At 45.6% G+C, this 15,788-nt stretch overlaps 2 protein-coding genes across 3 annotated transcripts; both read left to right on the top strand.

The window, feature by feature from the left end:
• Positions 1-242: 242 nt before the first annotated feature.
• LOC136536005 (probable trehalose-phosphate phosphatase 2) lies at positions 243-4,361 on the top strand. Of its 2 annotated transcripts, none has more exons than XM_066528445.1 (11): positions 243-395; positions 1,744-2,312; positions 2,389-2,529; positions 2,617-2,688; positions 2,763-2,888; positions 2,974-3,030; positions 3,110-3,211; positions 3,321-3,398; positions 3,494-3,634; positions 3,710-3,802; positions 3,950-4,361. In XM_066528445.1, exons 2-11 carry the CDS (start codon positions 2,025-2,027, stop codon positions 3,998-4,000), a joined length of 1,149 nt encoding a protein of 382 aa, XP_066384542.1. In that variant the 5' UTR covers positions 243-395; positions 1,744-2,024; the 3' UTR covers positions 4,001-4,361. The 2 variants fall into 2 exon arrangements, with proteins under 2 accessions (XP_066384542.1, XP_066384540.1); XM_066528443.1 differs by having other exon boundaries at positions 250-395; positions 1,845-2,312.
• Positions 4,362-5,280: 919 nt separating this feature from the next.
• Positions 5,281-11,150, top strand: LOC136535995 (small ribosomal subunit protein mS47-like). The gene is made up of 14 exons (XM_066528434.1): positions 5,281-5,500; positions 5,589-5,669; positions 6,186-6,254; positions 6,328-6,391; positions 6,774-6,853; positions 6,947-7,030; positions 7,177-7,261; positions 7,385-7,470; positions 7,574-7,695; positions 9,374-9,434; positions 9,780-9,878; positions 9,953-10,054; positions 10,528-10,569; positions 10,673-11,150. Exons 1-14 carry the CDS (start codon positions 5,372-5,374, stop codon positions 10,790-10,792), a joined length of 1,224 nt encoding a protein of 407 aa, XP_066384531.1. The 5' UTR covers positions 5,281-5,371; the 3' UTR covers positions 10,793-11,150.
• The last annotated feature ends 4,638 nt before the right edge of the window (positions 11,151-15,788 follow it).

Here is a 15,788-nt window from a genome sequence, read left to right as displayed (position 1 = left end):
GTGTAGGGCTGGGCCAGGCGACCCCTCCCGATCGCTGTTGCCTTCCCGCTACGTGGCGCGCGCCACCCGCCCTCGTCAGCAAAAGCTCGCGCGCCAGCGAGCCTCGATGGTCGCTTTGGGGTTAATCCCGTGAGCAGCGAAAACGAAGCGAAACGCTCATGACCGAGACAACCGGTAAACTGCCTTTTCCGCCTCCGCTTCTGGAAAGTGAGGGAGCAAGTCGACTGTCGCCCGCCTATTAATACGCGCCCACCTCCAACCTCTCTCCTCTCCCTTCCTCTCTCTCTCGGCTCCCAAATCCCCTCCCCGTCGCCGCCTCCCTCCTGGTCGTTTCCAAGCCCCGTTGGGGGGCTCGCCGGCGCCGGCATTGGGTATAACCTCGCCACCTCCGTCCGGTAAGTTTCTCCTCCCGAGATCGGTCCCCATGCTTTCTTGGAAACTATGTCACGTTGCTCATCAAGCGCTCGTAGATCTCGCCGCGCAGAATTGCTTGTCGGGTTCGTGTAAATTTCCTTTTGTTATTTGTGCGTATTCCTTGTCGTCTCCGCCTCCCCATGCGACGGCGACGGCCGTCGCCCCCCACGGGGAATCTGTTCCGTTCCATGTGTGGAACTGTATCCGAAGAGCCCCCAAAGGCGAGTTTTTTAATCGAGCTGCCCACAACACGGCCATGAGAAAGCAGGTGGGATGCAGAGGGAAGGGAGGGAGAAGGGTGTTGGCCGTGGTGGTTGGCTGTGTGGGATTCTTCCTCGCGGGGGGTCTCTGCGGCCGAGCCGGGGTTCGTCCAACTGGGCTTACCTTTTTCTTGCCCTTTTCCCCGATTCTTTTTGGATGTATCGCGACTGGGAGGGAAATAAAAAGCATATCTTTGATGATTGCCTCACTGCACCGGTCTGGCCTTGTGTTCGAGGGCCCCCACGTATTTTGTTCTTGTTGGTTGGGTTGATGGGAGCTGTGTCTTTCACTGCCGCCGTTGCGAGCAGCATGTTGCATCGCCGAGGCTTTCTTGCAAGCCTGGCCAGGCGCCATCTGTTGTAGTACAAGCCTATTGATTGGCTGATTGATGCCCCGGTGGTCCCAGTCGATTAGTCCTGTCACGATACGTGGTGATTACTGACGTAATCCGAAACTATGTGCTTGCCTTTTGTTTCCCAGTGCCACTGCTGAACAGTTGCCTGTGCACCTGTCTTGAATTGCTCTTTGAATTTTCCTAGTATTTTAGTGTGTGTTCTCATGGACATCCTATGCAATGCGCCACGCTGGAGACTTTACCGACAATGCCAACAGCCGTGCATCTATCATTAGTACACATGGGTCTCACCAAATCATCCATGTTTATGTCATTTGTTGTAATTTGGCCTTAAATTGTTAATGATGGATGGATCAAACATCATTTTCCAACTAATATGTGGTGGTACGCAAAGGAATCATGGCTCACCAGTCGCCAGCTGATGTCTTTTTCATTTTCCCTTGTAACTCCTGAGTCGTGAAAAAAGGTGATCCTGTCTTTTTCCTTTTTAAAACTTGCAAGACAGGAACAGGAACTATGCTGTTCAATGTGGTCAGTTATTCTTGCATTAGGTGGTGTGGTGTTTCATTAGACATTACATGACAACACCTTTTTCTGTCTTTTTTTTATTACTGTATGTAGTGTAGGCTGTGATTGTGCACAATTATTGTCCTTGGAACTGATTGGCATGTTGGATGAATGATTTCTCCTTTTAAATGATCTGTGTTGACCAGGGTGATGAATCAGTATGTGCTTCAGCATTTTGTAGCCGCCCCCCCCCCAAAAAAAAAAAAGATTGCTATGTTGAAGGCATTTTTTTCTTCTTCCAATACAGAATGCAGGGTCTTCACATTTAATGGGCTGGATGTGGTACATGCATGTTTGCAGTGACAAGAACACATTGAAACGTTGGTTTTTCATTGACAAGAGGGTTGGTTAAGCATTTTGGTGCACTAACCTTTTGTAGTCTGTAATTGGTTTCACAACAAGTCTCTTGGGGAGTTGTGTCTTGTTGATGGATTTGAAGACAGGCCTCAATTCACCTGTTATTGCTGACCATCTCCCTACGTTAGCATCGCCTGCTGCCGTCATGACTTTCACAACACCTACTAGCTTTCCCTCTCCGGGGCTTTGCTTGAACACTACAAAGAAGATACCTCTGCCTGGTAAGATTGAAGAAGTTCGTGCTACTGGATGGCTTGACCTCATGAAGGCCTCATCACCTACCCGCAAAAGACAGACCAAGGATGTCATCTGTGATACTCAATCTGATGATCTTGATTTGCAATACCACAACTGGACGGTATGTATCTGAACCTATACTGTATGGCAGAATCGTAACCAATAGGTTAGTGATTCCCATTGTTTCACCTTTGTAGGTGAACTATCCTTCTGCTTTGACCTCATTTGAGGCAATTAGTGATCTTGCTGGGAGTAAAAGATTGGCATTGTTTCTTGACTATGACGGAACACTTTCACCGATTGTGGACAATCCTGAAAATGCATTAATGTCTGATGAGGTATGTTTTCCTTAAGTCCTACAGTTCTTGTAAAATTAGCAGTCCAGTGCAATTTCCAGTCCACTTTCTAAACATTGTATTTCACAGATGCGTGCTGCAGTGAGGCATGTGGCATCACTTTTCCCAACTGCAATCATTAGCGGAAGGTCTCGTGATAAGGTATACAATGTTATTGTTCATTACACAAATTACTCCTATCAGCATTTTGCATCTTTCTCATCGATTTTTTTTAGGTTTTTGACTTTGTCAAGCTAAATGAACTATACTACGCTGGAAGCCATGGAATGGACATAATGGGCCCTGTTAGGAAGACTACTGACTCCAATGGCGTGGAATGTATTCGGTCAACTGATGCGCATGTGAAATTACTTTCTAGATCTTTACCCTCATAATTTAAATTTCTTACTTGCTTTCGTATTGTGAATCTCCTTTTCGTCTTTGTAGGGTAAAGAAGTCAACCTGTTCCAACCTGCAAGTGAGTTTTTACCTATGATCACTGAGGTATGTTGTATCAACTTCTTGAGTTTAAGTTGCCATCTTATGTCATATGGTTGGACTTACTCAGTGGTGTACATGCCAGGTGTATGAAAAACTTGGTGAGAGTGTTAAGGACGTTGATGGTGCAAGGATGGAAGATAACAAGTTCTGCTTGTCTGTGCATTACCGTAATGTGGCAGAAGATGTAATAGTTCTATATCTTAGTGCTTATATTTCATACAGAAAATGTGCATTGGGATTATTTGAGCTGAACATGGACCATTCAAACTCAAATTCCTATTCTTGCTTCTCAGGACTATAAAGAGGTTTTCCATCGTGTAAGTTCTGTTTTGGAAGATTACCCTTGCCTAAGACTAACGCATGGGAGGAAGGTGAGGATTATGCACATTAGAAGGCTTTCCTTATCAAAATATTTGTTGTAAGCAGGTTGAATTTGATTAATATTCAATCACACTCTTCAATCCAGGTTTTTGAGGTCCGTCCTGTTATTGATTGGAACAAAGGTAAAGCTGTGGAGTTTTTACTCGAATCGCTTGGGCTCAACGAGAGTGAAGATGTTCTCCCTATCTATGTTGGAGATGATAGAACAGATGAAGATGCATTCAAAGTATGCCTAGTTCACTTGAATGGACTTCTAAAGCATATATTTCCAAAACACATGATTTACTATTGGTTCAAATAGGTTCTTAAGGCAAGCAACCGTGGCTTTGGAATATTGGTGTCATCTATACCCAAAGAGAGTGACGCCTTCTATTCCTTGAGGGATCCAGCTGAGGTAACTCATAGCACTGCGGCAACCACAACAAACTTTTGCCTTTGAATATTTCTTGGTTCAAAAGGAAAATTGAAAACTTCTGAACGTTTGACTATGTGTTGGGTATTGCAAGTTTAGAGAAATGAAACATTCTTTTGATGCATATAGGTGATGGAATTTCTGAGAATGTTGGCAGCATGGAAGGAGCAGTCCACCTGATACCAGTTTTGCTGGGTCTGGAGAAGAACCAAGATTATAAATATTAGCAAGATATATAATGCTAACCAAATAAGTCGGCTATTTGGAGGAGTCAAGCCAAAATATTTTTGATTTGGCATTTTATAAGAGGCTACCATATTTTGATACCTTTTCAGTCCCACTTTGTTCTTGTGTTAAATGGGTTTCTCAATCAGTTTAATTCTTTCATTATTTAGTTTCCTTTAGTATATATGGAAATATTCTTAAAAAGGAATTTTGGTTCCTGCTAGTGTTTCGCTGTGTCACGAATTTTGTATTCTTGAAGCTGTAAAGAACCGGTTCTTCGTTTAAACAACATTTAGCTGACAATGGCTCATGGAAAGTCAAGTTATGAGCAAGGAGCCGCGGAGACCTACATTGCAGGCATGTTGTGTGCCTGGGTTTTCTTTTTCATCTTTGCTGCAAGTGTATCTGGATGCCTGTGCCTGTTCCGAATATCTGTTCCATTGTTGAGCTGGACCAATTCTATAATCTGTCGATCAAAATGCTCAGCTCGCTATTCGCGAATGTGCCGATTGGATGTGTTGAGCTATTTCACATTAGTTTAGTCTCCTTTGAATTGTGAGACTTGATTGACACGCATTTATGGTGATTTTGTTAAAATTATGGTGATAATTTCAGTGTCGTCGGGTGAAGTTTTATGGCTATTGTCGTGACCTTGAGATAGCGATCATGTCAGATGGCAAACAGCTGCAAGGTGCTGCGGACAATAAAAGGGTTCCTATGAAAAATTTAAAAAGAGTTTATTTTTTTCTTCTTTGGCATCGGTTTCAATTTTTTTTGGGGAGGATTGCATCCATTTCAATTCTTTTTAGATGAAGCATCTATTTCAATTGATATTTTGATTCGACAAAACTAGACTATCAATTGAATTGCATCCACAAGAGCAATTAAAGAGACTCTTTCGGCATTGATACGAATAAAGATTTTGGTGGGAAGATCTTTAAATATTGCACCATCTATTTCTAGTTTCTTGGCTTGCTAAAGATGAAAATCGTGGATAGCTCTCTAAAGTGCTACAAAATATAAAGAAGCTGTTGGAAGATAGAAAGTTATAAAGAACAATTTTTATTTAGATTAAAATTTATAGAGAGTAAGTTTAAGGAGGACTGAGACGCTGTAATTCATTTCATTTGATATTTTGATTCGTTGCAACTGGATCATGCGGCCCACCGCACTTTCCAGGTCACGACAGTTTGGCCCATGATCCCTAGCCCATACACAATCAGACCGAGTTTGTTCCCATCACGGCACTTCGACGGGCCACACTTTTCCTTTGAGGACCACTCCACCATCCACTCCAGAGTCCAAAACCCTACGATCCGCGCCAGCATGCCGCGCCTCGCCGCCGCCGCCGCCGCCGTAGCACGCCGCGCCGGCGAGGCCCTTCGCCGCGGCGCGCTTGGGGGACTGCGGCCGCTCTCCTCCCTCCAACCGTCGAACGCCACCTCCAGCGACGAGGTAACCAAACGCCTGGGCCCACCGTCGTGGCATCCTCCTTCGGCATCGGAGGCGCGGGGTTCTGTCGTTGACACCGTATTTTGCGCAGGTGCTCGTGGAAGGAAAGGCAAGTGCGCGCGCCGCCGTGCTCAACCGCCCCGGCTACCTCAATGCCCTCACCACCACCATGGTTCGTCCCCATTTCCTCGCGTACTATTGTAGGTAGTAGTTGGAGCGCAGTTTTGTTGCGGTGGTGATTGGAAGACTCTTTGTTCGATGAGATGCTTTACATATTACATAGTTGTGCGGTGATGGGGTTCGGGCTCACTGAACTGTAGGTGATATTGTTTGATGAAATGAGTCGGTGATCATGCTCCATAGCAGTTTGGTGAATTATGTTCTCTCTTTTAGGCCCCTGCTATCATTTGCGGAGCATGTGTATAATGTAATGCCCACACAGTCATTTATGCAGTGCTGGGTGCCTTGGTGTTGGGACTTGGGTGAACTACCCTTTTCTTCAACAAAGGTGGAGCTTCTGCAGATTGATTTAGTCCTTTTCTTGCAATGCAAATGATTAGGCTTAGTTTATTCGTGTGTTGATAATGCTGACTTCATTTGTTTTTTCTGTCCACGGGTGTATAGATTATAGCTAGATTTACATTGGAAACAATTGATCTGATGCTTGGTGGAATGTCTGTCATGATAGGGAGCTAGGCTTAATAAATTTTATGAATCATGGGAGGACAACCCAGACATTGGCTTTGTCATGATGAAGGTATGGTGCTTCATCATTTCAGTTCCGCTTATATTGCTGACCAAATATAAATTGAGTTGTTCATTGCATGAAGGGCAGCGGCCGAGCATTCTGTGCTGGTGGGGATGTTGTTAGATTACGTGAACTTATCAGTGAAGGTGGGTGGTTAAGCCCTGCATGGCATATAGTTTGTATCCCATTGTGAACTGTTGATAGTAATCATTCCGTTATATTTCTGTCACCTGTGTATCCTTTTTAGTAAACTGTCTGTCATGCTTGCTTTTGTTTTCACAAAACAGCAGCAAGTTATTACGATGACACAATTTGGCAAAACAATTCTCCATTTGCTTGGTTGCTGAACCTGCTTTATTTGTCTCTAGAAAAGGTTGATGGAAAGAACACAAATCAAAGGTTTTTTTTACCCAATTTATTGTACAAGAAGTTCCTTAAATTTGGATGGTCCACTGTAAACTTGTGCATTGTAAAAACGTTTTGTGCTGTCCAAGTTTACCTTAAATTTAATATTTTTTCCTTTATCAGGCAAGCTGGAGGAATGTAAGGATTTTTTCAAGACTTTGTACATGTTCATTTATTTTCTGGGCACGTACTTGAAACCACATGTAAAGTATATGGATTCAGAACTATTTTCTTGTTACGATTCATTATAATATTTTTTATTTGACATCTGAGATTGCATTTATCTGCTAATATAGATTGCCATTCTTGATGGTGTTACTATGGGTGGTGGTGGAGGTGTTTCCATTCCTGGAACATTCCGCATTGCAACAGATAGAACAGTATGTCAATGTATTTTTACTCATTCGCTTTTATTTTCTATATATTTCTGTGGCGAGCTTATGCTATTTTCCTCTTGCTGCTTCCTCTATTTCTTGAATAGTTTGGAGTCAGGTATTTGATACATTTTTTAATGCGACGATTTCAGGTCTTTGCAACTCCAGAAGTTCATATTGGATTCCATCCTGATGCTGCTGCCTCATTTTATTTGTCGCATCTAACTGGTCATGTTGGTTAGTGCTCTTATGTGGAGTTACATCTTGTCCCTGCTACTTTATTTGGTGGTTGTGCTGTAGTCGATTGCAAAATAGGAATATGTAATCAGTCTGCTAGTTTTCACACTGGAAGCCTCGTAGGGGAATATGTGGCCTTGACTGGTGAAAAGCTCAATGGAACAGATATGATTGCTCTTGGCCTTGCTACACACTATTCCATGAGTGGCGTGAGATTCTTTTTACTATATATCTCATGTTTGAAGTCCAGATATTTCTAATGTGGTATTTTTAATCAACTTATGAACATTTTATGTTTGGTTTTTTGGACAGCATCTGGATCTGATCGATGAACGACTTGCAAAGTTAGTAACTGATGACCCATCAGTTATTGATTCTTCCCTTGCACAATATGGAGACATGGTTTATCCAGACAAAAAAAGCATTGTTCATAGGTAATCTATTTTACCAAACATTGCTCATCAAACACTTTACCATGTGTCATCTCTATGGCTGCCAGCAGTAACTATAACTCAGTAACCCTGCTTTGTTATTCCAAAATCCTTTTTGGGGTTTTGGATACATAATTATTAATCACGCACCCGGTAGAAAAAGACAGAAATGTTATGTTTACCCATTTACGAATGAGAATTGAAAGCTAGAACCATCGCTTGTTCTTTCCTGGAATCGATTCTAGCATGGCGGGCTTTGATCTATGTGTTCCTTTCTTTCGTGCCATTACTTTTGGGCATGTCAGTTTATTTTCTTCATAAAAATGTTATATTGGTTGGATTTATATATGCGCTTGAGATGATGATAATCTGGATGCTGCATTGTCTGTTCTTTAAAAAACAGTCGACTGTTTATTCTTTTTAGTTAAGACTAGGTATTGGCCCATGCGTTGCTATGGGCACATAAAATTTATACCATACTAATATTTTTTAATTTTAAATCCTAACAAATAATGATTTGCTCATCCCTTACCTCTTTATTTTTTAGCCCATCGCCTCTTTACTTTTTAGCCCATTGCCTCTTTCTTTCTATAGAATCAACCTGGAGTGGCTTTATAGGCATGGGAAATAATGTCTAAATGCCCTGCCTCTTTTCTTCTGAACCTCTCTCCCCCATTGGTCTTCCACTTTTGCATTTCAGGAAGCAATCCGCTCTGTAATATGGCCACTGTTATCTTGCCTGAAAGTAAATGAAGGAACAAATATTGTAACCACAAACATCTGTACCTGATGATGAAATTCACTAAAATCACTGCATGAACCAGAGCACTAACGGGAACCTAATTACATATCAACACTATGAGACACCCGATGATATGAGGTCCATAAACTAAAGCACGGGCTAATAATTTGAGATAACAGGTGATAGTGCGGACCTGGTTCAGACCAACTGCAAGATGAGAGCTTCAGTTCAGTGGTGAAGCCACTGCCACCATCCTGTGCTGGCGTCCAGGTCTTTCACCGCTAACCACATCACAGTGTACACGAACGCACGGACAGCCAAGAGCAGTGGATTCGGGTACGAGAAATAGCTGTCTGCCGGTGAGCAGGCCGGCCTGCTCCCTCTACTCGTACTCATGCCTCTGCCACCCCCGCCTTAGCTCGCGCAGGTCCGCCACCAGGGTCGCGCACCTCACATCCCTGGCCTGACCTTTGGCCGCCAAGCATCTTGCCGCCAGTCCAGTATCCGCGCCATCTTGGCGTGCGCTCCTCCGCAACACTGTGGCGCAGCGCTCCGCCACAACACATGTTACAGTGCTCCGCCGCAACATGTGGCGTAGCGCTCCCGGCAACCTCCACACACGGATCCATGTCCACCACCACTGGCCTCTGCGCCATGGCATCCTCACATCCAACATCCATGAACCTCGCCAGAGGCGCTGGAGAGATCATCGCCGTCCACGCCTGCCACCAGCACACATAAACAGCTGAATACATTTACACAGTTCATCAGTAAGGCATGTACGAAAGAAGAGCACCTTATGAAACTTTTTTTTTCACGAGTGTATCAAGGACCACATTTAAAGTAGGCGAGATGTGCTGTAAGGATCAAGAGTGTACCTTCATATTGCGTATATCATCTTGATTGTCATCCCTCATTTTTCCATTTGTGTTACCTTAGGCTGGAGGTGATTGATAAATGCTTCAGCCATGACACAGTTGAAGAGATTGTTGATGCCTTGGTGAGTGATGATTCAGCTGCTTTTTTTTTTACTATTCTAACATACTTCATTGTTTGATTGATTTGATAATGAGTGAAATATGAGATATAATTCATTCATATATGCCATTTGTGGCTTGGTTTGTGACCTTTTGCTAGCATCTCACTATTTACCGTGAAACTTTCACGAATCTTATAGTTAACCTTTGATGAAACTTGCCATACCTCGATATGTTTTCACCATTGCAATTTTGGCTGCCCTGAATGGTGCTTGATTTAGTTTGTTGAGTTCAGTGTTTTTTTGTTCTGTGACTGAAAGTTCTGTTCAATTTTCATATGATTTAAAACTGAGTACTGTCATAATCAGGAAAGTGAAGCAGCTAGCTCAAATGAAGAATGGTGTACCTTGGCACTGAAACGATTGAAAGAGGCCTCTCCGTTAGCTTTGAAGGTCTCACTGCGATCGGTAAGTAGAAGTTCTACAGCCTCAGTTGTTTGTCCTTGTGCTGTTGACAGAGATTGTTTCTGGCCATGATGTAGATACGCGAGGGTAGGTATCAGACACTCGATGAGTGCCTTGTCCGTGAGTACCGCATGTCCATGAATGGAATCTCAAAGCAATTTTCTCATGAATTCTGTGAGGTATGTTCTTAATGCTGCATTCTTTCCAGAAGTTCAGAGAATATCTGTAAACTTTATGCTTGATAAAGTGATCATTGTTGCCACAAACTTTTAGAACTTGAAAGTGAATGCTATCAAACTTGTGATTTGGAAATTGAGAAGTTCCCTGTCACTAAATTTGTGAAATTATGGAAGCTGTTTGTTATAGAAGTGAATGAACTATAATTGAGCATTTTTTGTTGTTGTTGTTGGGCAGAGGCAATAAAAGGAGACTTGAAATGATGGAATATATCCAAAGACTTAGCCTTAGATAGGAGTGCTTGGAAAACAGCTATTCACGTGCCTGAACCTTGATTGCTTCTGCTGGGTTTCAACTCTAGCCTACCCCAACTTGTTTAGGACTTAAAGGCTTTGTTGTTATTGTTGCTGCTGCTGCTGGTTAAAGATTGCATCTTTTGTTATATACTAGTTCTTAATTTCTCATCCCTGTGTAGGGTGTCAGAGCACGACTAGTCGAAAAAGACTTCACTCCTAAGGTAATTATTTTGCTGTTTTGATTGATCGGTTTTTTGTGCTAGGAAAAACAATTCTGTTGTTTGTGATCTATATAAGTTGATTTATATGTATTTGTTGTCTCAGTGGGATCCTCCTGCCCTTGAATATGTTACAAATGACATGGTTGACGCTTACTTCGCACCCCTTGGTGATTTGGAGCCGGAGTTGAAGCTACCTACAGAATCGCGAGAGGCATTTGTATGATTACAAATCATTCAAGGACTGGACTGAGACCTGATAAACGTGTTATAATTTGTGTAGCCATTATTTTTGGCAGCACAACCAGCCTTGTTGAAGCAACTATCCAATCCATGTGCCATATACACAATTTGGCGCATTGAATTTTGAGCGCCAATGGGAACTTTCAGTATTTGTCATGAGTTAGCTCTTCACCTTAAGGCCTTGTTTCCCTAAACCAAATGAAGTGACGTGTCAGCAAAAAAACTACAGTTTTGCATGTAGCGAGGAAGAGAGGATTAAGAGTTTCATGTCATGAAACTAGCTAGTGTTGTTTCCCATACCTTGGAAAACAAATGAAAACAGCACTGAGCCAGTTCAGTTAGGCCTCGTTCGTTTCAAGGGGAATGACTCCCTGGAAATATTCCTGGTTGAATTTGTAATCTAATTTGAATAAGCTTGAGTGAACAGGAATTATTCCTGGACTGGATTCAGCTTAAGGGCCTGTTCGGTTCCCGGGGATTGAGGTCCCGGAACCGTTCCGGCCAGGAACGTTTATTTAAATTGCACGCAGCAGAGTTTAGCGGGAATGGTTCCGGCCAGGAGTTACTCTAAACGAACGGGCCCTAAACGAACGAGCCCTTAGTGTCATCCGATCCGCCGTGGCTAGCTGCGACAACGAGCCTCGCGCGCTCATCAAGCAGGCGCGTCAACTCTGCCCCTTCCGTCATCGGTAATGCTCGGGAGTTTTGTTTTTTTAAAAACGGGTAATGCTCGGGTCAAGACTTCTGTCCGCGTGGTACGCTCCTTGATGTCTGCACGCTATCACTACCAGCCCAATAGGCCTATGTACTCGTACGCTCATCTCTCACGGAAATATCTCACTTTGCTTGCCCATCACGTGGTTTAACGCGCGAGGCCGCGATTGCGTTCCACGACCACGTTTCGCCGTGGCTCCCGTATGCCTTCCTCTCCACCGCACCTCCCGCCGGTCTTCATCTCCATCACCGCAGCGTGCTCCCCCACGACCGCACAACCGATGCCGCCTCGCTGCGCGAGGCTGCACTCACCCGATTGCTGCACTGCTCGTCTGGGGCACCCCACGTGCCCTATTGCTGGGGTAGTGCAGCCCTCACTAGGGCCTGCACAGTCGCCCGCTTACTGCCATCCTCTTTTTCCACCGCGATTGCATAGTCAGATCCCGCTGTGCAGTCTCCACCCGTCTGCCTGCGAGGTTTTGCTAAAAGCGCATGTTGCAAGTGTTTCAGATGTTTCAGAGGTATATTGCAAGTGTTTCAGATGGATGTTGCAAAAATAGATTGGGTGTTGCATATGTTGCAATGGTTGTAGACTTATGTTGTAAACGTCTGTTACCAATGTTTCATCTGTGTTTTTGGAACGTATGCTGCAAGTGTGTTTATCTGTATGTTGCATATGTTTCACACATATGTTGCAAGTGTTTTGTTAGAAAATAGGGATTTCTAGCAGGTAGAGGAAGGGGGACCTCCGCCCAGTCAGTGCCCCAGGCGGAGGCTTAGCGGATAGACAATGAAAGGTGGGTCCCAGCACAATTAGGGTTTCATAAATGAGTTCACCAACCTCCTTGCCACAGGGTTTGAGTCTCCTCTTTTATAGGGCACTATTAGCTATGGCTACTTTTTATAATTCTAGCCCCTGTCGGTTATGGTACATCCTCGGGATATTCTTATGCTAGTACAAGCCACCAGGGGTAGTTTGGGTGTCTTTTTCTTCAACCGCCTTTGCTCGTTGGGCCTCTGTCGACGGCCTGCCATCGGCCCACGGTCTAACACTGCTATCGAGTGGGAGCTCTCCCGTGGTCCCGGGGCCTCCGCCCAGGACTCCTTCGTCAGGGCCTCCGCTCATCGTCGTCCGGACCGTGGCCTTCGCCTATGCCGGTGGAGCCCTCGCCATGGCCTTCCGGCCTTCGACTACAACAGCCACTCGACAGGTGGACTCTGTCTCTTTTCCCTGTATGTTGTCCATGAAAACTGGGAAAACTGTTAGCCCTTACCGTTGCCGTGAACCTTAGCCTCCGTGGCTCGTAACCGTGCCCCAACAGTTCCCCCCTTGAGGGCATGGTCTGATGCTGGCGGGCCTTGTCCTCAAAATCTGGTTCTTAGGTTCTGAGGCGCGGAGGCTCTTGCGCATGAGGAGGCTTCCCCCCTTTCCCCCTGGATTGCTTGAATAAGACCATTGCGCTGGTGACATGTCGCTGTTTGGTTTGATGCGATGGCTCTGGAATCGACACATTTTGAATGAATGCGGCCGTTGGCCCCTGAAGTTGAAGTGGCGGGGCGGGGGCTATATAAGGGGGCGGTAGGTGAATGCTACGCCGTATCGACCGTGCTGTCGCTTTCCCAGCCTTTACTTTCCAAGCTTTTTCCTCTTGCTCTTGGCCTTCGCCTATTTGCTTTTTAGCTTTCGCTTCCTTTGGTTCTTGGCCGGCGCTTTGGAAGTGGCTTCTCCTGTTAGTCCTCCTCCCCGCCGAGCTACTTTCTTCGGTCTGTACCGCCGTCTTCTCGGTGTTAGGGCGATTGGGTGGTCTGCGCTCTTTGAGGAGTGCATGGTCGCTAGTGCTTAGGCACAGGAGCTAGCGGAGGATCTTGGAAGTGTTGAAGCCTCCATTGCTGATCTCATAACTGTTGAGGAGGCAGAGGATATGGCCGGCCCAAGCAAGACATGGGACTTCGGCCCCTTGCTCATGACGGCGGACATGATCGGAGAGCTGCGGAAGTTGGGCTATTTTGGTGAGGCCAAGGTGAAGCCTACAGAAGGGGAGACGGTTCCGAAGCCGCAGGCTGCTAATGCCGTGGTTTTTAGGTATTTCTTCGTTTGCGGCCTTTGCTTTCCAGCGGCCCGCTTCCTTCGTCAAGCCCTAGAAGTGTTTGAGGTACAACTGCATCACCTCATCCCCAATAGTATCGTTACTTTGAGTAAATTCTGCTAGGCCTGTTTGTCTTATGGTGCTGAGCCCAATGTTGGTACTTTCTATGAGCACTACGAGCTCCAGCGCCAACCCAAACAGGTTGGCGAAGACTAGTTGATAGCCTAGTATGGGAGCTGCGCGTTCATGCCACGGAGGAATCAGAAGGGCGAGAAGTTAGAAATTTCCTTCGCTCAGAAGAACAAATGGTCGAAGGATTGTAAGCAGTACTGGTTTTACGTGAGGATCAGGGACTTGACTTCTATGGGCTTGGATGGAAAGAAGAATACTCATTATCCGTTGGCATCTGTGATGACCCCGATGAAGCCTTTGACTCAAGGAACTCCAGGTCTAGGGACTTCTGAGGGGCGCAAAGCCTGCGATAAGGCTTTTGCCCTGGCCTGTTAGTACTTTGGAGGTCGAGATCTGGTGGATGAAACGGTGGTAGCTAACTGCTAGCCGCTTGGCAGGAATAGACCCGCCATGACTATCGAGATGGTCAACCTTCGTATCTTTGGTGAAGGAGTTGGGGTTCCCTTCCCCCGGTTTGGCTTTGAGAATAAGGAGGGTCGAGCTGCTGAGAAGTTGGTGAAGTCCACCGAGGCGGGGGCGCGTGAGATACTCGGTGAAATGTCTGACAAAGAGTATCTGGCGCGCCGGGCCTTCGCCGGCACAAAGCTCGGTTGAATAGGGTTTTTGAAGCATTTGGGATGCACCACAAGGAACATGATGTTCCTGCAAAGGTGCACAAATCCTTGGAGGACAAGGCGACAAAGGCCGCCGCCAAGAACGTGATTGCTGCAGCAGAGGCGAAGAAAAGAAAGGGGGGCCGGTGGGTCCAAGGTCGTCAGCAAGAAACAGAAGACCTTGACCGCTTTTGCTGTCACCTCCATCGATGCCTCTACCACTGCCTCTACTGATGATGTTGAGGAAGTTACAGAAAATGTTGGCGGAGGCTCTGGCTTTGTTGCTACCAGAACGGGAGGTGAGCGCTCTGTCGCCTCTTTAGATCTTGGTGGCGATAACTTCGTTAATACCGCCCTTCAAGGAATGGGTGGTAGCCCTACTACTGAACCCTCCATCATGTTTTGGGTGACGATTCTTCTGACTCCGAGGGCGAAGGTGCCGGTGGTGGCAATGCCTCCTCGTCAAAAGATGCGGAGGCCGACAGCATGGACTGCCACCGTCCTACGGTTGCTCCTACTACGAAGGTGTCTGACGATGAGGCAGAGGCGCATTCTCTAGCTGCTCCATTCCATAGCTTGGCGTTTTGGCCTGTGGCGCAGCGTGCCGAGGATGTTGGTGCTGAAGATGCTGCTTTGAGCCCTTTGCATCTGGGTGAGTTGCCACTTGGCTCTGCTCTGCCTTGCTGATTGTGTTAAATTTTATCTGGACTTGACTTATTTTGCTTGCTTCAGCTGGTTTGACAAAGGCTCTGGGGAACCCTACTGAGAACCCTAGTGATCCTATGGGTGTGGATCTTGCTCGGATTGGTTTGGGGGCACCTCCGAGGCCTTTTCTTGTGGGAGCGACTCCTCGCCCATCTGCCCCGGGCCTAGCTGGTGGTGAAGGTTGGTTTTGCTTGTTTTCTGTTTCTACGCTATCTCCATTTTATTTGAGTTTTGCTAATGTTTAGTTGCTATTTCAAGTGCCTCCGACAGCACAATAAGTGGGTGGGCGGATGTCCTTGAAGCTGTTTATAATGATATAGGAGGTTTATATTTCTATTTTTTGTTTTCTTGCTTTTGGTCTTATGTTTCTTATGCTTGATTTGTTGTTAGGCCGCCTCCGCAACCACTTGAAGAGTGTTGATTACTTCAAGCTACTATGGATGAATTTGGAGCAGCAATGCATGGTATGTTTCATTTTCATTTTTCTACCATTGCTCTGCTATGCCATGGTTGACCTTCGTCTTGACAGAGCCATTATCTTTCGGAGGCCATCGAGGAGCGTGGCACGTAGGAGGTGGTCGACTGCAATCTGGTTATCGAGGCCCTGAAGAAAGAGGTGTACACTCTTGAGGCCGAGAAGACTCGGCTTGTAGGGGAGGTTGGTGGCCTCCACACTGCCCGAGCTGAC

Source organism: Miscanthus floridulus, chromosome 1 (genome assembly GCF_019320115.1).
Source record: "Miscanthus floridulus cultivar M001 chromosome 1, ASM1932011v1, whole genome shotgun sequence".
Taxonomy (NCBI): Eukaryota; Viridiplantae; Streptophyta; class Magnoliopsida; order Poales; family Poaceae; genus Miscanthus; species Miscanthus floridulus.
The sequence above is the reverse complement of the archived record's forward strand: the minus strand, read 5'-3'. Positions and strand labels throughout refer to the sequence as shown.